A 24,996-nucleotide genomic window follows, 5' to 3' on the forward strand; every position below is an offset into this window, starting at 1 on the left:
ACTTGGGCAAAAGCATGATTTTTTTAATGTATGAATCAGTCTATCCAAGCTTTCTCATTTTATACAAAGAGCTACACCAAATACGATCCCTTCCATACTCTAGATTTATTCCTGCAATTTAACCCCATGCCTAGCAAAATTTTGATATTCCCAATAGAATTTGTATCTACTAGATAGGAGTTTGATGGCTTGAGTCACCTGTAATATATGGTTGATAACATCATACAACTGTACCTCAGTGGGTACATTTGCACTCTGTACTTTGGTCTCATATATCTGTACACACTGTAGGTCATTGAACTTCAGCAGGCTTTCTTTGACATACTTGTAGCTACCTCTTGCCTGATGATATGATTTTTTTCCCTTGGCTTTTTGCCGAGTACTTTGTTCTAAAACAGGCAACTATATGGATAGGTCAGTGATTCCTTACATACACGTAGTCCAGATTAAACAGTCAGTAGGTTTGAAGATTCAGAGTATTAAATATGCCATATCAAATGAAGGAGATCAATAGCATGTTCACTTTGCAAGACTGGGAAATCTTTACTGAATTTCCAGCAATCAGTGGCATGGTATAGGAAGCGAAATAAAACAGAACAAAACAAAATAAAAAAAAAGCATCAAGAGCAAAATACCCCCCTGTATTAGAGAAAAAAAAAATGCACACACACACACACAAATATACAGACAGTTTATACAAAACACACATACACACTGATCCCATAACGACACATCCAATTTTCACCCACCAATCACAAAAATCGGTGGTTGTCAAGGTATGCTGCTGATCCCGCGTTAATCCTCGCACTCGTTCGAGACACTCGGGGGATGCAAAGAAGCACCGGGAGAGCGTCGACGGCGGTGAAAAAGATCGGTGCTGGGCGTGTCATCGCCGCAAAGCATCCCTATCCCATCACATATCTCTCTACTGGCTTTCTTCCCCCTTCCCCCTCCTCCCCTCCCCCCCCCCCCCACGTCACTCAGTGCTACCCATTAAAGTGACTTTAAAACCCCCTTTGGATTCCGCCATTAAGGGATTTGAACAATCACAACAGGCTCACAACTAATAGGGCATACGGCAAACATTTGGCTTTGGGCTTTCAAGGTATTTGGCAAACAAATCACTTTCTTTTTCTCATTTTTTTTTTGTCACTCTCATCTTTTCTAGAGAGACATTAAAGAGATAGTACAGTTTTGGTGGAGGTGAGAATTGGGCTTTTAACTTTTTGTGAGATACCAAGAAAACACTTATGAAATAGTACAGAGGATACCATTTTAAGAGGAATTCAAAGTTTACTTGATGGAAATCGGGTTTGGAATGATGGAAACATCCAAAAACAAGGTAAAACAAAGCGATCGTGTGAAAGTGTGGGTCCCACACTTTATTAGAATCGCTCTTTTTGGATATCTCAGCTATTTCAAAACCAATTTTCATCAAATAAACATTGAATTCCTCATAAAATTACATGCTCTTTCATATTTCATACGAGGTTTTTCATTGTCTCACCAAAAAATGTTAGAAATCTGAAATTAGGTCTCAACCGAAACTGTACAATCCCTTTAAAATGTAGATGTCTGTAGATATGGGATGTGTCACCAGGTTCACCATTAAAGGCCATTCAACATATTTTCAATTTTCTGGCATAATGAAAGAGCACTTCAGGTTACCTCTTTCAGAAAGCAGGAGAAATGGTATTACCCTTAACATGCATGTATATCAGTAACAAGGTAAAGGAATGTGCTCTTTTCATTAAAACAGATAAAATTTGGGTGAATTTTCTTTTATAGTTTCTGAATATCGTTGCCCTACTGTGACATCACAAATTGTTGTAGTCTTCTTGTCCAGTAGTGACAGCACATAGATTTAACCAACACTTTCAAATTCATGACCTTTGAACAGACCACACGATTTTCTTCAAATTTCACTGATGTCTGCATTCACTGAATCCATGTGTACATTGTACATTTTAGGTAAATTCCCCTTTCAATGTTTGTTGCTAGCATCATGGATCCAATTTGATAGGAAAGTCCCACCTTGCAGTACAGTGGACTCTCATTATAACAAATTCAGCATGGGACTGGAGAACACTGGTATTTTGTGATCTCAAGGCTGGTTTGAAAAACAATGAAATATAAAGAAATTTTGCACTCTGGGGCAAAAAACAAAACAAAAACAAACAACTTGATGATCATGAGAGTCTATCAGATATATGTGACCGTGCATCACAAAACGAACAAAAAGTCGCACCCTTGATTTTACATGAGGAGTCAAAAAAGGTGAAATGGTCAACCTACTCAATATAGAGATTTTCATATTTTCTGAAAGAGCTATCCTTCTTCTAGATTATTCTTTAATTTGGGATCATAACATTGATGGGAAAGTGTGTTTTCAGCAGTTCTTCTACAACCCTTTTATGGGGGAGAATAGAATGATCGGGTATGTCTTAGAGTCCCTCTTTCATTTCTTGAAATCCTTTGCACACTCTTCACTTTCAAGTCTAATAACTTTTGAAAGGATAACACTACTGCTTTGAAAGTTGGCATTAATCATGGACAGAATTGATTAGAACATGCTCAATTTCAGGATAATCTGATAATCCCTTCATGTTGTTGCTCCGGTGTTTGACATCCTGTGTTTTGTCCCTTTCATTACACAGCTAGCACGGTTTGGTGAAGATTAAGCGCTTGAATAGACTCTGTACTTCAGCATCTCTTTTCTCAGTTCACACTTTTCCAGAGTGTGTGCTTTATATCTAGTATTTAGATAGGTTAGGGTACTCCATTTGAATTGAGTGATACATCATTTTAAAGGGAAGGTAAACCCAAAGAGCAATGTGGATTGAGTGAAAGCAGCAACATTAGTAGAACACATCAGTGAAAGTTTGAGGAAAATCGGACAATCGATGCAAAAGTTATGAATTTTTAAAGTTTTGGTGTTGAAACCGCTGGATGAGGAGACTACTAGAGGATATGTCGTATGAGTGGACAACAATACAGAGAAAATATAAAGGAAATTCAACAAAAATTCACTTTTCTAGAATTATGAAAGAGCAATGGACCAGCCTCTTTCAGAAAGCAGGGGGAATAATTGCTACCCCTAACATATGTCAATATCAAGTTGATGGAATTTGTAATTTTCATGAAAAATGGATTTTTGTAGAATTTTCTTTATATTTTCTTGGTATTGTTGTCCACTCATACGTCATAACCTCTAGTAGTCTCCTCGTCCAGCGGTTCCAACACCAAAATTTTAAAAATTCATAGCTTTTGCATCGATTGTCCGATTTTCTTCAAACTTTCACTGATGTGTTCTACTAATGTTGCTGCTTTCACTCAATCCACATTGCTCTTGGGGTTTATCTTCCCTTTAAAGCTTAGAGTCTGCTCTGTAAGAATCAGCCCTTACGTGTAACTAAAAATCCATGTCTGGCGACTTTTTGTTGATTTTGTGATGCAAGGTCACATTAGATAGATATTGTGCTTATTGATGAGACTCATTGGTAATGGTCAACTCCTGTTGAGGTTCTTTGGCTTTTTGTGTACTTATGTAGAGATCAGTGATAAAGCTGTATGCAGTTTATTATGGGGATTCTCGAATATATCCAAATAGGGCCAGCCTTCCCATTCCAAGACTTCCCAAGCTGCTGGGTCTTTATTAAAGGTACTGTTTACCGTTAGGAGCAGTGATTTAAAAATGTTCGAGTCATTACATTTGATGCATATGTATAAGTCAGTTGCATCACAAAATGTCCTACAAATGTACCATATACTGTATAAGCTGTTATTTTTGCGAGGGTTTAATTTTCGTGAATTTTTGCGAATCTCAGTTGGACCGCGAATTTAGCAACACAAGAAAATGTCACCATACTCTGAGGTAGTAGTACGCTTATGTAGGCCACTGTGTCAATTCGCGAAAATATCCGTGACCTCCTCATTCACGAAAATATCTGTACGTGAAAATAACAATGTATACAGTATTAGAGGAGATATCACTAATTTTCTCAATAAACCGTAACACTTACTGTAGATGGTGTATGCTAGAAACGTTCTTATTATAACTATTATTCACATATTGCATATTTAACAATAATTATTAAGTGCATTGATTTATACTGATTAGCATTTTTACGTTTTTTTTTATATCTCTACATGTAACTCACATTTTAGAACTATTTTGAAGCAGCAAAGCTGGGTTTTGTTTCATGTGCAAATGGTAAATATTGCCTCTAACATCAGAAATGTGGTATGAATTGAGCAGTGGTCTAGACGCCGCCTCACCGTTGAGAGTTACATAATTATTTTCTCTCACTTTTTATCTTTTCTCTCTCCTAGCATCCAGGTAAAGTGACCTTCCCTCACTTTGAAGGGGTCCTGAAGTACTACGCACCGCGCAAAAGCAAACGAGATGTCCTCCTCATGTTCAAGACCTTAAATACGAGTGGCACAGGGAAACTGGACCTGCAGGTGAGCACGAGAAAGCGTTATATGTCGTATCGGTATTGTTTTGTTGCAATACTTTTTATTTCAGTTTAATGAAATGATGTAAAATGTAATTTGTAATACTCTATATGCCATATATATCGTCAGGTCTGTATTTTCACCAATTTTTGTGAGTCTGGCGTTATTTGTGAATTCAGCAACACATGAAAATATTATCTCTAATGGGGACATGTATGCGATGTGCGCGAGTATGATTTTCTCCATTCATTGCCATACTCTTTGATCATGAAGCTAACTGCTTGTGACATTCTCAGGAAGTCCTGATTTAAAAAAAATTCTGACTCATTATTAAGAAATAAGGTATACATGGTAATTCAAGGATGAATTCGTTCCGAGATGAGAGACTTTTGTATACTATGAAGCAAACGTTTCGCCATCAAGTCCTGCACGCCACGTTTTTGTGGTTTTGTGTGATACACTTTGAAAGTTAGAATTCCTGTTTTCCCTCAAATTGACAAATTTCTGTAATTATTTTCCAATTTTGTGCAGCTTGAATGAAAAAAAAGAATCAGACAGTTCTACCTAATCATTTTCCAGTATGAGATATGCAAATTAATTCAGAGTTGCCAATGCAGCGATGAGGAAATGATAATTTCTGCACCAGAATTACTCCCAAGACTTGCTCGGGTTAAAAGATTGTAGGCATATATGAAAGACTTACCAGGTATCCTAGCAACATCCCCACCCCCCCTTAATCAGTGATGCCTATCTTCTCCGGCATCCCTTCTTCATCGCAGGAGTTCCACAACATCTTTGAGGTATCCCGGCTGAAGTGGAAGTCGGAGAAGGAGCAGCGGCTGTGGTTCGAGTCCCTCCTCAGCCCCCTGGATCTCCCCTTCAGGCTCCTCCAACGCATGGTCGTGTCAAGAATATTTGCTGCCATCGTCTGTAAGTCCTAAAGTCTTGTTATACCCCCATCCCCCCCTCCAAAAAAAAGAAAAGAAAAAGAAAAAGAAGAAAACAACTCCAAAACAAACAAACAACAAAACAAAATAAACACAACAGCACAGAACAAAACACACACACACTAAAAAAACAACAACACAACAATCAAAACTCCCAAACCTGATGAAAGATTGCAGGCTGACTTTCCATACCCTAAGATCACTCTAAATCTATGATTACAATGTACTTTGATGGTCTTGAGAAAAGACTAACATTGTTGTTGTTGTTGTTGTTGCTGTTTGAATTTATTTGGGCCATTTTCATTCCCCTAAGAATATTTATGCCAAATCTTTATTTACAGAATTATTTCAAATTACAAATCTTACCTTACACCAGTGTCTGTAGATAATCATTAGTGTCTGCTCAAGACTGATGTACAAAGCACTCACACGCCAAGCACACCTAGAGACTGGAGAGAAGCAACCCAATTAAGGAGTGCCCAAAAATGTATGAGAATCCCTTTTTCTCTCATAAACTGTGAGGAATAGGTATTGAATTCACAATGCAGATAAAAATCAAGACATACATGTACCAAGTCTTCCTGATTCTACAGTATGCTGCCTGAAAGATGAACTTCTTCAAGTTCTGACAAAAGAATTAAAAAAAAAAAAATCACTAATATTATTGTGATACACAGGTATCTCCCAAATAGCTTTGTTGTGTACCTCCTTGATTTTGACTTGGTATTGTCATCAGCCCTGATAAGGAGTATTTGCAGTAGGTATGTCAGTGGCTGGTGCCAGATTTGTGGTAGGTCGTTGCCATTCCAAATCTCACTTTTCAGCACGAGAGCATTAGCAGTTATTGATACGGTAGAGGATTTAAACATGCTGTGATTTTGTGTGCACACAGGATGTGCAGCAACAAAAATACAGATGGGACAAAATGTTGGTTTAGCCTTTTAACTCTTAGGGTGTCGTGCTACAGAAAATGATTATCTTGTTCACAGTGTGTGATGGCAGTGCTGAATCTGACTCCATATCCTATATTTGACAAAGATTAGTTGGAATTTGTTAAAGTTCAATAAATCTTTTGCCTTGTGAAAAACCAAGAATGAATGTTGAAAATTACATAGTAAATTATATAAAAATATGACACCAACCAACACAGATATGAGGATTATGGTTATCTGACACCTCGTGGATTAATTATGCCTGACTGTCCCATTTTGCCAAGTGGTCATTCAAAGAGCATAGAACCAGTCATACAATTCCATGTCGGTTGTCTCGCTGTCCGGCCCATATGGCGTTGCCCCTTTGGTGATGCATGACTCTTTGGATGTGTTTATGCCTGGACACATGTTCCAGTATGTGCTCTCACGTCCAATGCATCTTAGAGATCTTGGCGTTTCTGATCTGTCCATGTCTGTACCCAAATGTCACTGTTTGTACAACTGTTTGTCATCACTCTTCTTTTTCTCTCCTTCCTCATCTTCTTTATCATCATCATCATCATCATCCTCTTCTTTGACTTCTTCTTCTCTTCTTCTGCTTCTTCTTCTCTTCTTCTTCTCTTCTCTTCTTCTACTTCTTCTCCTCCTCCTCCCCCTCCTCCTTCTTCTTCTTCTTCTTCTTCTTCTTCGTCGTCTTCTTCTTCGTCTTCTTCTTCTTCTCTTCTTCTTCTTCTTCTTCTTCTACTTCTTCATCTACCTCCTCCTCCTCCTCCTACTCCTCCTCTTCTTCTTTTGTCTTCCTTTTCAGGTTGACTTCTCCTTAGAAAACAAATTCCACGTCCAACTTCTGTTTTCGTTTTGTGCAAGGTGGTCCTTTTAGTCATGCCAGGACAAAGAATGTATAGGTATATCTTCCATGTCTTTTTAAGTTCACTTGAAAAAAAAAAGGGGGGGGGGGGACAAGAGAAGTGGGAAAAGTGCAGTGGTCATGCCTGTACCAAACAAAAGTCCATGCCAGTTTCAGATGATGTTTTGTGTCCCAGAAAGACTCTTCATGCCCATGGAGACGGCACTGAGAGGAACTGTCAGCAAGTAACCATCAAGAGAGTGTCCGAGGCTACGACTTTTTGTCTGTCCTTTTGCTAACAGGTGGTGTAACACCTCAAACGGCATGCAAGCCGAGGAGAAAAAAGAAAGAAATAAAGATGGGGGGAAAAAAAAATAATGCTACCTTCCCACCCCCCAAGGCGAATATTAATCTTCGAAAAAACAATCCCCCAAACAATCCCGATCCCTCCGCACATTTCGTCAGTGTTTGATTTCTGCCGGTCGTTGGCTGCGCTGTAATGAAAATTAGGCACGAATATGATGACAGAAAAAGAAAGAAGAAGGAAAAGGCAGAGACAATAACAACATGAGGGTAGAGATGTCGTGGATATTTAGTCCCAATTTTGGAGACGTTTCACTTTGGTTGTTTTCCTGCGAGAGAGGAGCGCGAGGCGGGGAATTAGAAGTGGCCAGAGGAAGCAATAAGAAGGGGGAGTTCGGGAGGTGGGTACGGAAGAGCAACGGCGATGATAGATGTCGCCACGGACGACGCGGCGGCAATTGTTCGGGGGAGGACGCGAGAGAGCGGAAGAGCTAAAAGGACAAGGAAAAGGAGCATAGGTTTGTATGTGTAGCTTCGCAGAGGGGGGGGGGGCAGTGAGTGGGGATGGAGGGGGAAGGATAAGTGTGATGATTAGAGTGCACGTCGTTGCTGGGAAGCGAAGCGACATATGGCGGTGTCGTCTGTACTTTCTCCTCCTTACCCTCTCCCTCACTCCATCTCTCCCCTTTCGCCGGACCGACCATGGGGGACTATTAAGAGTGGCAGGATTTGAAGAAAGATTAAGTGGCTTTTGCCCCGGCTTTCCGCCTCAACCTTTTCACATGAGAAAGAAAAAAAAAAAAAGGAAGAAGGAGAAGAAGAAAAGAACAGTGTGATGATATGCCTTTTTGGTTGTCTCAGGCTAACTCTACTAAAGATGAAGCTCTCTCATGCACACATGTTCCATTGTCGTAGTTGATCAGGTTCAGTTTTCAAGTTGGCACTAATCTGTGTATAGGATGTAGATAAAATGAAGTAAATGTATTTCATTGTATATTATACATTAATGTGCATCATAAGAGAATACTTGTACAGTGTATGTACATTGAACTACCCTGTACTTGAATGGAAAAAATATCCATTTTAAATATCAGCTTTAAGTGAATATGAGAAGTTGAATTAAATGCATAAGATACATACACACATACCAAAAACAACATACCTAACTGAAACAAAACCCCTTATTGCAGGTGTCAATTCACTTCATTCTTCTGTACACTGCATTGCATTTGCCTTTTTCATGGAGTTATTTTTTTCTGTGATATAAAAATGAAATGTGAAACAATGTAACTGAAGAAATGCATGCTCTGTTTATTGGTGATGCCTTTTCTTTATGTTGAGAAAAGTATGAATTACTTTTTTGTCCTAATTATGGCCTCAAAATAGAAAAAAGCTTTTAATGTATGATCAATGTACTGTATACGCCGAATATTTTGCGAAGTTTTTGTTTCGCGAGTTGGGTGCTATTCGCGAAATTAAAGACAAGCGAAAATATTGACTCTGATCCTCGATGTGAATGTTACGTACGTGTGTACATTTCTCCATTCAGTACAGGACTCCACAATCAGGAATTTAACCACTCGCGAAATTGTCGGGAATTCCCGATTTGCGAAAATTTAGACTCGCGAAATATATGACGTATACAGTATGTGAAAGCATTTTTTTTTCTTTGTTTTTGTTTGTGTGTTTTTCTTGTAAGCAACGCTTAGATTATTATGGCATCACCATCATAAGACTAGGAGTACTCTTATTTAGTATTAAAGATCGGTGTAGTGATGATGGTCAATGTGCATGTAATAGTAACAATGGTAATTGTAAGCATTTGTAAGCATTTGTTTATCTATTACCTTATCATCATCAATATGATCATCTGCATATGAAGAGTTTGTTCGCAAAAACCGATAAGTCCATTTTTGAAGATTTTGAAGTACGGACTCTGTCATAAAGTACAAAATAATACCTTTTAAATGACATATCGGTCACTACATATAAAGGTACATTTTTAAAGTTGTGGTCAAAAGAAATAAAATTTTTCTTATCATTCTCTTTATTTTTCTTGACCATTAATCGCAAATATCTCCATTTGGTAAATATGGACTTATCGGTTTTTGCAAACAAACTCTTCATATGAACATTATCACTTGAACTTTTGGTTTTGGTGGCAACAGCAATGTCCATGGGTAAAAGGTTATACTCTTTCAAGGGGAAAGAAAGACTTGACTTTGTTCTTCTTCTTCTTCTTCTTTCTAGTGTGAATAGGAGTGCAGTGCTTTCTTCTGGTTTTAGGGACTAAGAGCAGCAGGTGTCCAAAGGTTAATCCACCACTTAGCAAGGGTAAACACCTCCCCACTTGTGGTGCTGGGGGGTAAGAAGAGGGGTTAGGGCGTGGTGGCTGGGTTTGTAAGGTTGGTAGGCGAAGGGTGTCGGCTTTCACAACCGGCAACGGTGTGCTCTTGCGAATGAAGTGGTCGAAATGGAACCAGTGCCCCCAACACGTTCAGTGAATACAAGCATGTTCAAGAATTCCAGCCCAGTGAAAAGGAGATATGTGTTTGGGTAATCCCTCCCTGAGTTATGTGTTTGCCAAGAGTTTAGGAAGTTGCTTCTTTGGAACTCTCTAAATTGGCAACCCGGTGATGTCACACAGACCATCTGTGCATTGGTACTGTATTTTTGCTGAGATGTAGTTCATGCTCCTTTGTTACCTTTCCATATGAGTACTAAAGAAATAGTGAGAATTCCTTTTTAGACAGCAAGGTTTGTGTAAATGTTGTGTAATTATGGCATGGAAAGTGACTCATATGCACCATATGAGAGATTGTCATTTTTATCTTCTACATGAAATATTATATCAAAATGTAGAAAAGAGGAAAAGATGGTTTATGATATTTGGATATCTGTTGACTTTGATGAAACATTTGTTGTAAGTTTCAAATCAGATACAATGTATTAGAGGCATTTTATGAATCGTGCAATCTCTTTATGGTGTGCAGTCCATTGATGCGATTGATGTAGAGTCACCATAGATACTGGTGTTACTAGATGTCGCAGGAGTACCACGCCTGCTGACAATTTTGGTTCTCTGTCTCTCTATCTTTTTTTCTAATCCATAGTTTTTTGTTTTTGTTTTTTTGCTTTTTACACAGACATCGTCATCGCGGTCAACGGCCTGGTCTTCATTGTCAAGACGATCATGTTCTCAGGTGAGCTCCGGTGCCTATAGTATTCCTCACCTCAGTTCTCCCCTCCCCCCCCCCCCCCCTCCTTTCTCACCCCCATCTCTTTTGTTTCTGTCCACTGTCACCACCACCACCACGAAGTTAGGAACATCAATTGCAAAGACCTCAGTGCTGAAAGTAAAAAAACAGAATGGGGGATGGGGGCTGTCAATTCGTCAAATTTCTGTAACATGTTCACATAGAGCATATTCTTAGGGAAGAGAAACTTTTACATATCAATTGAGAATGATTTAGACTATGAAACTATCAAACATTATTGATTATGTTTCTGTCTGTCTGCCCAAACTGGTATGAATTCAGAATTTGTTGTAAAAATCTGTCAGCTGCAACTTTACAGTACTTTGATACAAATGGTTGACAAGACTTCAATTGTTCTGTTCATTCTACATGTACGTGTAGGTTTAATTTAGTCATGCCTTTCCCTTGGTACTAGAATCATATGTACCATCAAGTCAGCTATCTAGAAAAATCTTAGATATAATCTGTCAAATAAACATTTTCTGTTATAAACACTTTGCTGGGCTTTGAAGTCACTTATTCTATTTTCTCTTTACAGGTTTTGATATACAGAAAAAAAGAGCTCTTTATTGATACAAATAATTGATAGAAATGAAGAGATGTGGGCCCATGCTTGCTGGTAGCTTGGAAGTTCTCAAATTTGAACAGACTGTGTGATTTGGACCTAGCTGCCTAATGCCTAAAAAGCATGCCTCAGCCCCAGAGGTTGTGGCTTAAATCTACTGTGAGTTTTGTTGGATCTCCCTCCAGCCAATCAGATGCAAGAAACAGTGGAAATCCACTCTTGTGAGTGATGCGATAGTGATGGGAGATAAGAGATTAAAAGCTAGTTTTTGGAGAAACCGATTCCAACACTTGTCTGTGAACCAGACAGTAATTGTGTGCGTTGCTCGGAGAAACATTGTAATCTGAGGTGGTGGGTTTTGACTTACGCGCGTTGATCCTCTGGGTAATCTTTAACTGCTAGAACTCTCTTGAAGTCACTTCTAAGGATCTGCCGCGAAAAAGAGTGATAATTTTATTCTGCTGGTAGAGCGGGAATTCATCAGCGCACCAATGTCTCATCGACGAGAGTGAGGGAGGGTGCTCTGTCGACGCGAGCACATCTTTCAGGGGTAGCCGAGTCTCATGAGATTGGGGGGTGGTGGTTAGCAGATTTGCATTGAGAGAGGGAGACAGGCAGGATTGCCGCGAGGAAACGAGAGCGCAGAGAAGAAAGGATTGCTAATCCCTCCTGGTCGGGATTTGATGCGGGTGCGAGGATTAGGGGATTAGTCAATCCTAATCCAGACAAATTGTCAGGCTGTGATGTGACGTGGGGAAGAACCCCTCTCATTAGCGAAGGAAACATAATAGAGAAGGCGAAAATAAACACAAGAGCAAATTTCTAGACCGCCCACATCTAGTGGCTATAAACCCAGTCATAGTAATTGGGGTGTTTTCAATTAATTAGCCCCGCAAACCCAGAAATGTTTACGCACCCAAATGAAATAGGGAGTTCAAGTAAATACCAGTGAACTCAGACCTTTAGTACCATTGATCATCACTATGATCCCATTACATTTGATTCGTGTCTGTCGTGAAAGCCGTATCAAAGTGCCTTGTGAGGAGAGAGTTGTGCAGACATTTGCAGAGCCCCAAGACAGCCGAGTGCAGTGTTGTAGGTGGATAGAAAGTACAATGTTTTGTTGTGTTTTTTGTTCTCTTAAAGTTTGTATATCTCCTTTGCAAATGTTACAGAATTTTTCATGGTTGAAGAATAATGTCTCTCAACATCTCATATGAAATTTTATAGGTGATGCACCTCAGAGTTAAAAAAAAAAAAAGAAATGAAAAACTAACCCCACGTCTTTCAAGAATACGCTCCACCTTTATTTTGAGAATAGCGGTTGAAATTTATTTTTCGGTGTCCGAATAGATTCACTGGAAATCTCCCTCCTTCATAAAGAAGTTTCCAGTTGTATCATTCTGAGGAAAGGTCTAAACTACCTACCTGTGCACTATACCAGCTTAAGAAAGGAATCTCGTTTTCAGGGCCGTAAATGGAACACACAAACAGATTTACTGATCAAATATTACTTCCGATCATTGAATGTTTTACGATGAATTGTGAATGTTATAACTGGAAAACTTCCTCAAAGTACATGTATGTCATTGCGGGGTTAAGTTGTTCTGATTTCATGAACATATTGACACACTAGATGTAATGGCTTTGCTTATATGTACAACGTATGTACTGCTCAATAAAAACAAAAAAAAAAACAAAAACAGTCATGTAAATTGCATTCAAATGCAGCATTGGCATTCCCGCTTTGCTAGCCCCTTATACTGATGAATATGCTACAAAATTCGTTGATACACTGTATGTCAGTCTTACGTGACATTGAATCAATCTGGCTTCTTACAAGAAGCCTTAGGTAATTTACTAGATGTGCTGGTTTCTGTGCTATGCTGCTAATTTTCTTTAATCCCCTAAAAAAGTAAGAGCTCTCTCTCCCCCCCCCCCCAATTTTCCTGATAATTTGAAGCCCTTCTACCTGGAAGGGTCTACAATCACATAAAATCCTTGTGACCTGGTGAGAAAAATTATGGACAATTTGTTTTTGAAGTTGTTTTGTTGTGTTTAGTGGAGAGATCAAGAAATGGTTTTATGTTACTCAAAAGTAAGGAGGAATACTTTTTGTATACAAGTAGTGTCACACCTAAATGACCCGATCTATTGTTTTAGTTCAGAGGAATTAAGACATGTTAGATTAGTGGTAGTCTTCCACATGACAAATTTTCACTTATTTCACATTTATCATTCGAGACATGATGTCGCTCCCTTCATCCTCATCCAGTTTCGCTCAAAATATCTGTATTTCTTTGGAAGGGACTTCTGATAAAAACATTTCCCCTCCTTTTCCTATTCCTTGCATCACCAAGGAAGTTTTCACAATCAAACGTTGGGACCAAGGAAATTTTCACAATCAGTCATTAGGAACAAGCCAAAATTTTCACAAGCAATCATTTGGACCAAGGATATTTTCACACACACACAAAAAAAAAATCATTTGGACTAAGGAAATTTTTACAAACAATCGTTGGGACCAAGGAAATTTTCACGATCAAACATTGGGACCAAGGAAATTTTCACAAACAATCATTTGGACCAAAGAATTTTTCACAAGCATTCATTTGGAATAGGGAAATTTTCATGAGTAATCAGTTGGACCAGAATGTAGGCAATATACCCTGGCTTTGATAGGTGGATACAATGTGGATACGTGAGCTCCAGGCTTCCAAATAGATGAATCATAGTGTGTAGATATTCGTGCGTGAAGAAGTGCACGTAACAGCTGTGATCTTTGAAGAGATTGTTGTGTGAAGTGTATGAAGGCCCGTCATGCAGCCGTCCTGTGTGATCTGCTGGCGCATTGTGTGAGTGTGTGTGTCGCGTGTTTGTGTGTCTGTGTAACTGTAGCAGTTCAGAGGGTAAAGCCTGAAGTCCTATTCACGACAACAGAAAGTGATGTAGAGTCAGTCTGTGTGTGAATTGTATGTGTCTGTGTGTGTCTGATAAGAACCCTCTCAAGAGACAATGGACTCCTCGTGTAAGGCTTTGCAGAGAGCATTTTTTTTGTATTATTGTTTTTTTTTGGTTGCTTTTTCACACCCTATGTTTGAAGAGCACTACTGCCATTATAACTCAATCTCTCACCCACCTTGGAAGGCACTTGGTACCTGTCGCTGGCATCAATCACGGAGGGGATTTGCCGGAGGAAGGCGACAATTGTCCCTAACTCAAAAGGATGCCAAAGAACGGCAAAGAGAAAATGGAGGAGGGGGTAAAAAAAAAAAGAAAACTGTAACAAGATGCCCCCCTTTGCAGTAGGGGTTATTGAACCCGCGGTAAATGGCATAGTTGCACCTCACAGCCGTAGGAGTGGAGTTTTCAGAACTACAGACCAGCGCTCCCCTTCAGCATCCTCACCCAAACCCTCGGTCCTTCCCCACCCCCTCCCCACAACTGCAACTGATATCGAGATCAGAAGTACTCTTAGAGTAGAATGTTCGGTTGACTTGTACAGAGCAAGGCTGAAATTCGGCCCACTCTACGGAGCAAAAGCTGACACCGGCGATATTGCTTGGGCCTCGCACAGAGATCCCCGCTAATCCAGAGCGGACCGGCCGCCTTGATCCGACGTCCGTCGTCGGACGGCTAATCCTATACCAACAATCGCGGCGACCTGTCTTGACCCGGCACTTCCTCCCGGTAAACTCCGGAGCGATGGGGAGAAGATTATTGTATGATTGGATGATGGGGAGGGGTGGGAGTAGGGGGTTGAGAGGGGGTGCAGTCAAGGAGACAAGTCACTGAATGGAGAAGATTCCAAGTTTCTCACAGTGTGAGAGAGCCGAGTTGGCATCATGCCAGCAGAATTGATTTGGGGGAGGGGGGTGGAGGTGGGACATGGAGTTGCAGGGAATATGAGACATACATGTACAAGCAAGATTGCAATTTTCGCACCTTTCGGAGTGTGGTCAGAAACCTTCCTTTCTTGCATGTCTAAGCTAAAATCTGAGCCCACTTCCACAGCTTAGTATCAGCAGTACACTGCATTTACTTTCATGATATTTCAGAATTACGCACTACTGATAAAACCAAACACAGAAAATTCAATTACTATTTAACTTTGGAGGAAGGAGGAATAGTTTGTTGGGAAATACAATCTGACCTCTTCTGAAACTGGATAAGAACATATGTTTCTTCATTGCCAAAACTTCAATTTGTTCCCCAGTGAAAACATATGATTCAAAATTGTGAAAATGTATTGTGCAAAACTTGATCAGTGATATTCATATCTCTGTTTCTCAACAGGCTCCAGCTCGCCACAGTCTGTGAATCAGGTCTTTTCAGTCTACTGGTATGACTGGGCCTTTGTGGCATGTGAGTTGTGAAAGCTTTTTTTGTAATATTTCTGTTTCAGATATAATCTGTTTTATTTCTCCACTTGCACAAATGAAATCATTATGACAAGATCAACCCTTGGGATCTCAGCTCCATGCTATCACCCTCAGAGCAAGATCCTCAGATGATAGCATGGAGTTGAAGTCCCTTCGGGCGAAAATATCAACAATATCCCCCACAGCAGTCCAAATCTGTATACTATAATGACTTTAAATGGTGCATGAAGCTTAATCTTTCATATGGTAGCATTAGTCTTTGGCAGTATGGCTCATTGTTTTCTCTGCCTTTTTTTTTTTTTTTTTTTTTTTTTTACAAATCAAAGTTTGTTGTCATCAAGATGGTATGGAATTAATAACTATAACATGTTTGCTATAAATGTGTATTTGTCTTGATATAGAAAGTTGGTCATATGCTAGATATTACATTATTGAACATGAGTGGTCACTGCCATGTGTTTCTTTTACACACAGTCTACCTTCTCGAAGTGGTACTAAAGATACTGGGTCTCGGTCCAAAGGGCTACTTTACCAATGGATGGAACTTGTGAGTATATCAACGTTCATGCCACTCATCACTCGCAACTCTGAAAAAAAAAAATCACTAAAGCTCTGGTTATCCAAGCTATAATGTCACTCAACTTTGATCATTCTTGTTAATAAAATGAGGCAGAAAAGGTGACTGTACAGTTTAGGTTTAGCAATGTTATAGTCAGGGATGGATTGCGCTCAATGTGATCACACCACAGAAATTTACGTATATGGAGCTGTACTTTACTAATGGACAGCCCAGAAAAATTGATGTGTCTTGAAATACTCCCCATAAGCACTAAGTGCAATTATTATTTTAATGTGTGTGCATACGTGCAGACATAGAATGATTAAAAGCACAAAATAGATCCATAATAATAATAATGACAGTAATGACAATAATGATGATGATTAGTGATGATAATGATAATTATGATAGTAATAATAGTGATAATATGGTCTTTCAGTTACCCAGGGTAGCTTCATCCTTATCAGCACTAGTTAGTGGTCTTCCAGAGGGCCCTGCCATTATTGCTTAATACCCTAGCATTGCCAGGTACCCATTTTAAACCTGGGAGGATAGGAACATCTTGTCCCAGGACTGAAACACTCAGCAGGACTTGAACTTGGACTTCTGTTTCAAAGTCAAGAGTCTCATCCGCCATACCACAGTACCCCCACATGACGTACAGACACAACTCTACTCATTGTATCTCTTTCCAGGTTTGACTTCCTCATCACAGTGACTGCCTTCATTGGCCTGGTCACACAGGTAGTGGACAAGTCCTTCCATTACATCATCATCCTTCGCCCGGTCAGACTGCTGAGGTGAGTGAGCTATAGGGGGTTTATCCCGCCCCCAGCCCCCAATCTCTTTTCATCGGTTTATAGCCTACATGTTTGTCAGCCAGCATGAGTTGTCATCTAAGGAAGAACAAGGTTATCAAAGTGATCGTCGGCGTTGGTTTGTCTGTGAGCAGAATAACTCAGAAAGTTGTGAACAGATTTGCATAAAACATTTGTATGGATTTGTAACAGATTTTTTTTAAATCTTTTGGCATCTAAGGTCAACAAACTGAGGAGTTCTTGCTGCACGCACTGGAAGTTTACATATGCACACTTAAGTGCGTGCTCTGGGCGAGGTGCAGTGCAGGGAAGCTGATGATGTAAACTAAAGGCTGGGTGGAAGCCCTAACTTCTGTTGTATGATCATACCCAACTGTGGAAAGTTTTGTGTGTTAATTTGAAGTACAAGTACAGTGGCGGGAATCACTGTGGAACAATAATACAACACACAGATTAAGAGGAATTGGGCAACAGGCTGGGGCTCATAAGTGTAAAGTGCTTTAGTGTTGCCCTTCAATATGCGTGCATTGCAAGTTTTAGTCGGAAATGTAGTTACTGGGAGTGAAAACAAGAATCATAAAGACACTGCTTAGGATGATAATGATAGTAAAAATGAGAAGAATGGAAAAAGAAGAAGGAAAGAGAAGGAGCTTCTTTAGGAAAAGCAGCTATTGCACTCAAGCCATTTGTTGGCAGGCAATCCACTGATCCAATCCACATTCCAATCTATTTTTAAGAGGTGTAACTTGATTTTTCCCTCACTGTTAAAATTTCAGTTCAAATGGATAAGACAAACTTAATAGATTGAGAGAGCAGCATTGTCTCAAGTTGTTTTCCTCCAGTAAGCGTGCTAAGTATTTTAATTTCTTTAATTTCAGAATATTCAAGATAAACCGGAGATACCGTGATGTCTTTGGCACTCTGTATGAGCTGACCCCAAGGATGGCAAGGTAATGCTGTTTGCATCATTTCTAACGCACAAAGTAAGCTGTATTTCTTAGATTCTGTGTTGAACAATAATGTTCTATGGCAGATGTATGGCTAATGTACAACGGTACTCTTATTTAGTAATTTCAGCGTCTGTATATATATTGATGTGTCCTTTCTCTGTACTACGCCGTTGGCATTTGTCTCGTCACCATGTACCTCTTCTATTCAAGCCACATTCGGCATGGTACATTTATGTAATACCAACAGTGAATGTACACTGTACCTCCAATGAGCAGTTCTGATGATAATATATGGCAGGCTGAGGGTGCATTCGAGCTTTCTAAAGCGAGCTAAAGCGTACCAAACCAAACTGTACCAAATTGACCTGTGCCAGATTTGGAGCGTTCGAGCGTTCTGTTGAGAAAGTGTACCTCATAAGTTATTTTTAGAGGGAGTAATGCATTTTGTAGCAAGAGGGTAATTCACATGGTGCCCTTAAAGTACTTACAGATGTCCCGAACAAAGAGAATGAACTCTTTTGCATTATCATGTACAGATATACGCATTCTTCACATGTGAACTTTTGGTATGCTTTTGGTACCCTTTTGGCACACGAAGTGGTCCACCTTTGGCTCTGTTCAGTTCGGTATTGTATACTCTAGGAGCGTTTCAGTGCTCCTCTGGCATAAGTTTGTTTTGGTTCACTTCGCTTTAGGAGAGCGCTCAAACGCGCCCTGAGGTTAACCCGTTGAGGATGGGCTGATTTTGCCACAACACATATTTCCCATTGACACTTGCCCGAGTATACTTGGGACTCGTCCTCAACGGGTTGATATCTTGAGATCTCTTATTTTCCCTGCTCTACAGTGTTGGCTTCTGTCTCCTTGTCATCTACTACTTCTACGCCATCATCGGTATGGAGCTGTTTGCCGAGACGCAGCTGATGAATTGTTGCAAGTCAGTCACACAGCCTCTGCTGTTATCTCTTAACCCTTTGACCCTAGTTCACGAAGGTAGTTTGAATTGATATCTTCTTGGTTTATGCAAATTTCTTCTGTGTAAAATATGATTGAGAGACTGCGTACGCCAACAGACGTTCAGTATTTTAAACAAACATGCGTTGATACGCACATTTCAAAGGTACGTTCATTTCACGCTTTAGTCCATGGTCTGAATTTAAACCACCTTAGTGAATTCGGGCCTTTGTGCACCACATTCGCAAGCCCGACTCTTTCAACGGCATGCCAACTTCGCATATTTTTCATCAAACTCACAACCGCATGCAAACTGGTCAATAAATCACAATATACCAAAGTATATCGAAAAACTCACAGTCATAGGATTGACATGAAATGTACGTGTACACCACATTTCCAGCATAAACATGCCTTTAGAAAGTCACATGGCTTTGAACGTAAAAAGAGACTGTTTTCCAAAAGCACTCCTGCGTTGCGGTCTGTGGAATGATACAGATGACACACAGCAGGCCTACACCATGGCACACAAAGAATGTACAATGTTTATTTGCATTGTGATATTGATACGTTCCCTACGAGTTGCTGAAGTCATCGCAGTCAGTGCGCACATTTCATCAGCTTTCTGTTGCAGAGTTGCCAATAGGTACTGTATGTTTTAATACCATATAAAATATGGTGAATTCCTCATTAAAAACATTGCAAAAATCTTTCTTTTTGGAATGAAAATATTTTTCTCAAACATTCAATTCAGCATGTGTAATTTCTAAATTTCTTGACCAAATCATATTTTTATGTATTTATTGTTGTCAGCAAAAGTTGATGATTCAATGTGGATTATAGTAAATGCATGTACACTTTGTAATGTGTGCACCAAAAAGTTTGACAGTGGCAGCGTACATGTGCAAAAATGTGTTATGATTAGGCATATGCACCCTCAGGACAAACGAAGAGCTGTAACAAGGCACTCTTGATATGTGTGAGAAGGAGAAAAGGGACAACATGTAGTTTTCTGTTTTAAGTCTCATTTGCAGTGTGTCACACTTTTGACTCTAAAAGGCACAGTCCTCTCTTGGCTTGAAATGTGTTATACCATACCAGATCCCTCGTTCTGCCTCATTGCAACCTGTCTGTCACCACTATGCATTATCATTATGCCACCGTCTCCTCTGTCAATCTTTGGTGTCGTCAGTTCAGCCATAGCTGTGTAGGGTTGCACTCGGCGAGACCCATGGCTGTAGTCCCACTGAAAGAATTTCTTGTGTTGTCTTGTGTTGTCTTGTGTTGTCTTCATTGCTTGCCCGTATTTGACACTCTCATCACAGCGATAACCGTGTAGGATTTCGTTCTATGAGACAAAAGCATGTCATCCCAATGAAATAATCCTCTTTCTCTTGTTTATTACCTCTACCATCTTCTGCCAGAAACGAAACCTTTGCCGACTACTTTAGCAACTCTTCGAGATACAAGGCCTACTTCTATTTAAACAACTTTGACGACATTCTCCGAAGTTACGGTGAGGCACCGCTGCCAGGAACGGCACTTCCGTTTAACGCTCATCTTTCGAGGAAAATGCCCTCTATGTTTTAAAGTTTGATTGATATACATTGTACATCTCAATGCATTGCATATAAGCTGTCTGCTGTGATACTTACGATGTGTGTTTAGCCTTGTTTGAACCATCCCATGGTTCTTCAATTTTGCTTCTTCTTTGCTGTACTTCGCTCACAGCTACAATGCCACTTGTCTGCATTGTTTCCTCTTCTAACCTTTTTGAAAGGTTATCTTTTTTTGTACATGCAGGTCTGGCATGATTTACAGGTTTACTGTATTCCCAAAGGGGGGGGGGGGGGGTGTAGGAATATACGTAACTACAGTGTATAATGATCTTGAGAATTTTGTTGAGATACATTATACTTCTCTCACTCTCCTCCGCCCCATCTCTCTCTTTCATTCTTCTTCTCTGTTCTTCTCCTCTGAACTTCTTTACGTCTCCTTCAACTTCTCTTTATCAACATCACTGCACCTTTACTTATTTCTCCTTTCCTGGAGAGAGACTTTTCATCTAAATGTACAGCTGTATTTTACGGAGTGATGTAGGGAAATGTGCATTCTGTATACAACTTTAAAGTTTCAGCAATATATAGCAATATCTACCACTTCCCACCCGTGCCACAAAGGAGAACAGAAAAAAACAAACAACAACCCAAAACAGAAGTAACAACAAAACAACAAATTTTCACCTCTCCCATAATGGTGAGGAAGTGCATGTATCATGATCACTTAATCTTTGATTTTAAGCTTCTTAATTAACTAGTAAACTATTTAACATATTCAACAAATTTGAGACTACATGTATCACTGATTTGTCTACTGTTTATGGTAGGCTGAATATTTTTGAGCTCTTGTCTTCCCAGCCAGGAATTTCTCAGTGGAATCGCAATGCTGCAAACCAAGATTATCGAGATTAGCTCTGACTACATTGCAGCATGCTTGTATGTGTTAATCAGACTCTGTTTGGCTCTGAACTTTGAATGAAGAAGTCTTTTTCATTCAGGCATGAGTGAGATCAAAGTTGAAATTTGAGCTTCTGCACAGCACTGCACCTGATTCAATCTCAGTTTTTCAAACTTGGTTCAAGTTCACAGCTGTTTGGCTCTGTTGTCTTTCTATTTCACAGTCACCCTGTTTGAACTAACTGTAGTGAATAACTGGCATATAATCATGGTAAGTATACAAACCATTGTACTCTTGTTTTGCCCCACCCCCATTTTTTTTTTTTTTTTTTTTTTTCAGTCTGATCTATTTGTTCCTTTCCCAGACAATAGCAATAACTTGTACAGTGTACAGTGTATTTACTGTAGAAGGGCATATATGCTGTTCCTGGTCCATAGGACACATACACTTGTACATGTACATTGTACATTTCTCACCTGGTGACATGGATTCAGGTTGTAACAGTGAACTACATACATGTACATTCAGTATCACTCACGCACTTTTGCACGAGAACAAAATCTCTCTTTCTTTGTGTGTGATGAGAAAGAAATATTCAAAGCCAATACACATCATGTAGCCCTTGTATCATTTTTTTTTTTTTTGTCTCAGCTGCCAATCACATGGCATTGAACATTGTCCTTTCCGCCCATAATGTTTTAATTGTATAAAAGAATACTTCAATCGCTTCCCTCTTATTTTCTTTTTTTTTGTGGAGAACATGAGTCATGAACATTTCATTTGATTAGGATTTTCAGTGCTCTATAGCTGGCAATCATATACTCTATACGCTATGTATTTTGCGAGGTTTTTATTTTTACAAATTTTGCGAGTCAAGTTGCTCTTCACGAATTCAGAAACATACAAAATTACTAACTCTGTTCCCGACATGAATGTGACGTGCACGCATACGTTTCTCGATTCAGTATTGTACAACATGATCGCAAATTTAACCACTCGCGAAATTGTTGGGTTGTCCCGATTCGTTTAAAAAATTAGACTCGCTAAATATATGGCATATACTGTACTCTGCCACATTGATTTGTGTGGTGACATTCTGGGATTTCTGTCGTGTATGTACAATTTACATCTGATGTGTCTGATACTGTAACCCCCTTGAAATTTCATCTTTGTTCACCCTTTTGCTTTTTATCTGAAAAGGGAGGGTATGCTACCACTGTGTCGGAGTGGAGTCGGATATACTTCTTCCTGTTCTACCTGTCCAGCATGGTGAGTTTGTTGGGGGTCATCACACTTTTTCCACCCCACTGCACATTAACCTGTTTAATATGAGATGAGGACAATCAATTCTGTAGTGTAGACTTTGCACCCAGGATCTGACAGGTGTATAGTAAGCAAGGGGTTAAGGGTCAAATGTGCCAAGAGAATCACAAACTTTTAACCTCCAGTTCATCTCATGAGTGCGATGCGTTGGGAAGATTGTTTTGATGTGGAATTGCGGTCCAAGGCTGCAGCTGTAAAGGGTGTATGTGTAAACAGCAGTGTAATGGGGGGGGGGGGGGGGGGGAGTAAAATAAGATGAATTTGAATGAATGAAATTAAATACCTGCCAACTGTTCAGTTTTAATCTGAATATTCAGATTTTTTGCTGAAAGAAAACACATTACGTAATTCCTGTGTGTTCTGATTTTTTTGGAAATATCTGTAATTACAGTAAAGTATATGAAATTTATGAAAGTTCAGATTTTTGAATAATTTTCCTTTGTTCAGATTATTAAGTCTCAGGGTTGGCAGGTATGCTTAATTATGGTAGTAGATCCCATTTTACTTCTTGCAAAAAGCAGGATACAGACCTGATTAAGTGGTACACCCCAGTTACACACACAAAGAGTCGGTGCATGAATCCAGTCCCCCTCTTGGATTGCCCCAGGTACACGCGTATACTAGTAGTAGTCAGCCAAGGGTATCATCCAGCTTGTGTTGCCATTTTGCGGGGTTTTGTGTTGCATCATCACATATATTGGTGCTGTCAATTCATTTTCCATCTTCATTCATTAAAAGGGACAATATAATTTTGGTTGAGATGTGGAATCAGGTTTTAGCTCTTTGTGAGATAATTAGAAGCCACGAATGTGGAATACGAAAGAGCATGTACACTTCTACGAGGAATTCAAAGTTTATTTGATGAAAATTGGTTTTGAAATGCTTTCATCAAAATAAGCTTTCGATTCCTCTTAGAATTGTATGCTCTTTAGTATTTCAAATTCGTGGTTTCTAATCATCTCGCAAAAAATTGAAACCAGAATTCCCACCTCAACCAAAATTATATCATCCCTTTAAGACCATTTATTTTGTTGTTGTTCCATGTGATATTTTGTGTGGTAATGGAGTGACTTGGTTTCCATGGCAGGTTGTCGTGACGATAGTGATAGCATTCATCCTGGAAGCCTTCCTGTTCCGCATCCAGTATCACAAGAAGAAGACAGAACAGACAGAAGATGCCCAGAACGGAAATGGGGGATGTAAGTGGGGGATGGATCTCTTTCATTGAAAAAGAAAAGAAAAAAAAATAATGTTTTTTTTTATATTTCAATTTCATAATTCCAACATTCTTTGTGTGTGTTATGAGCTTAAACTATGACCTTAAATGTGATGTTTACATTCAGTAGATTTTTTTTCTCTTTCTGAGGAAATGCTACTACTTCAACAGTAAATTATGATGAATGTACACACCTTGCATTTAAGCCTTATTGCAGATTTCAAAGGAATGACAGTTTTGGAGGGTAGTCTGCATCTGAAGTGGATCAGATTCCCTCGAGTAATGCATTTTAAAAAGTGGCAGAACCATAGTCTTGTTCATAGCAGTGACAAGACAATGTTGGTTTAGGAAACTAGTGGCTCTGGCAGCACATTAAAGGGAATGTACAGTTTGTACTGGTTGAGGTTTGGATTAGATTTACAATTTTTTTATTTTGGTGAGATAATGAAAAACCTCTTATGAAAAATGAATGAGCATGTAATTTCAAAAAGGATCCAATGTTTATTTGATGAAAATTGGCCTTGAAATGATTGAGATATCCAAAAAAGTGATCATAATAAAATTGACATGCCACAACTTTTATTAGGATTTCTTTGTTTTACCTTGTTCGGCCGTAATCTGGCAGAACTCCCTAAGTCGATTTTGGTTGATTTTCAGGTTTTGAGTGTTTTGTGTGTTTTTTCTCATGCTCTTTCAAGTGGGCCAAAAAATAAGTTGTGATTCGGTACAGAAAGTTATTTTTAGAAAGTAATTTTGGCAAAATTCCTGAGGAGAGAGGGCGATTAATCTGGCAGAACTGCGTAAGTCGAGATATGAAATGATTTTTCCGATGTTAATCAGGCAGAACTGCGTAAGTCGACTTGCGACAACGCTTTGACCAAGGTGTTCCTGCATCCCGCACGGACATGGTATATCTTAACACGCGCGTGCGCGACCTTGGTAGTGACGAACGTGCTGCGCGTTCAAGCTAGCAGTGCCTAGCTAGCTAGCTAGACACGTCGTACGGCGCGGCTACGTGTATTGTACAT

The 24,996-nt window shown here is 39.5% G+C and overlaps 1 protein-coding gene across 1 annotated transcript in view; it reads left to right on the plus strand.

Annotated features, from left to right (window-relative positions):
- Positions 1-24,996, plus strand: part of LOC140227836 (two pore channel protein 1-like) — a 56,182-nt gene that overhangs the window by 24,436 nt on the left and 6,750 nt on the right. The window contains 13 exon segments of the mRNA XM_072308229.1: positions 4,333-4,464; positions 5,238-5,388; positions 10,634-10,682; positions 14,905-14,929; positions 15,635-15,674; positions 16,166-16,238; positions 16,946-17,050; positions 17,947-18,018; positions 18,866-18,955; positions 20,397-20,488; positions 21,653-21,699; positions 22,630-22,698; positions 23,840-23,951. Of these exon segments, the coding sequence (XP_072164330.1) occupies positions 4,333-4,464; positions 5,238-5,388; positions 10,634-10,682; positions 14,905-14,929; positions 15,635-15,674; positions 16,166-16,238; positions 16,946-17,050; positions 17,947-18,018; positions 18,866-18,955; positions 20,397-20,488; positions 21,653-21,699; positions 22,630-22,698; positions 23,840-23,951 (1,057 nt within the window).

Source organism: Diadema setosum, chromosome 4, assembly GCF_964275005.1.
Source record: "Diadema setosum chromosome 4, eeDiaSeto1, whole genome shotgun sequence".
NCBI lineage: Eukaryota > Metazoa > Echinodermata > Echinoidea > Diadematoida > Diadematidae > Diadema > Diadema setosum.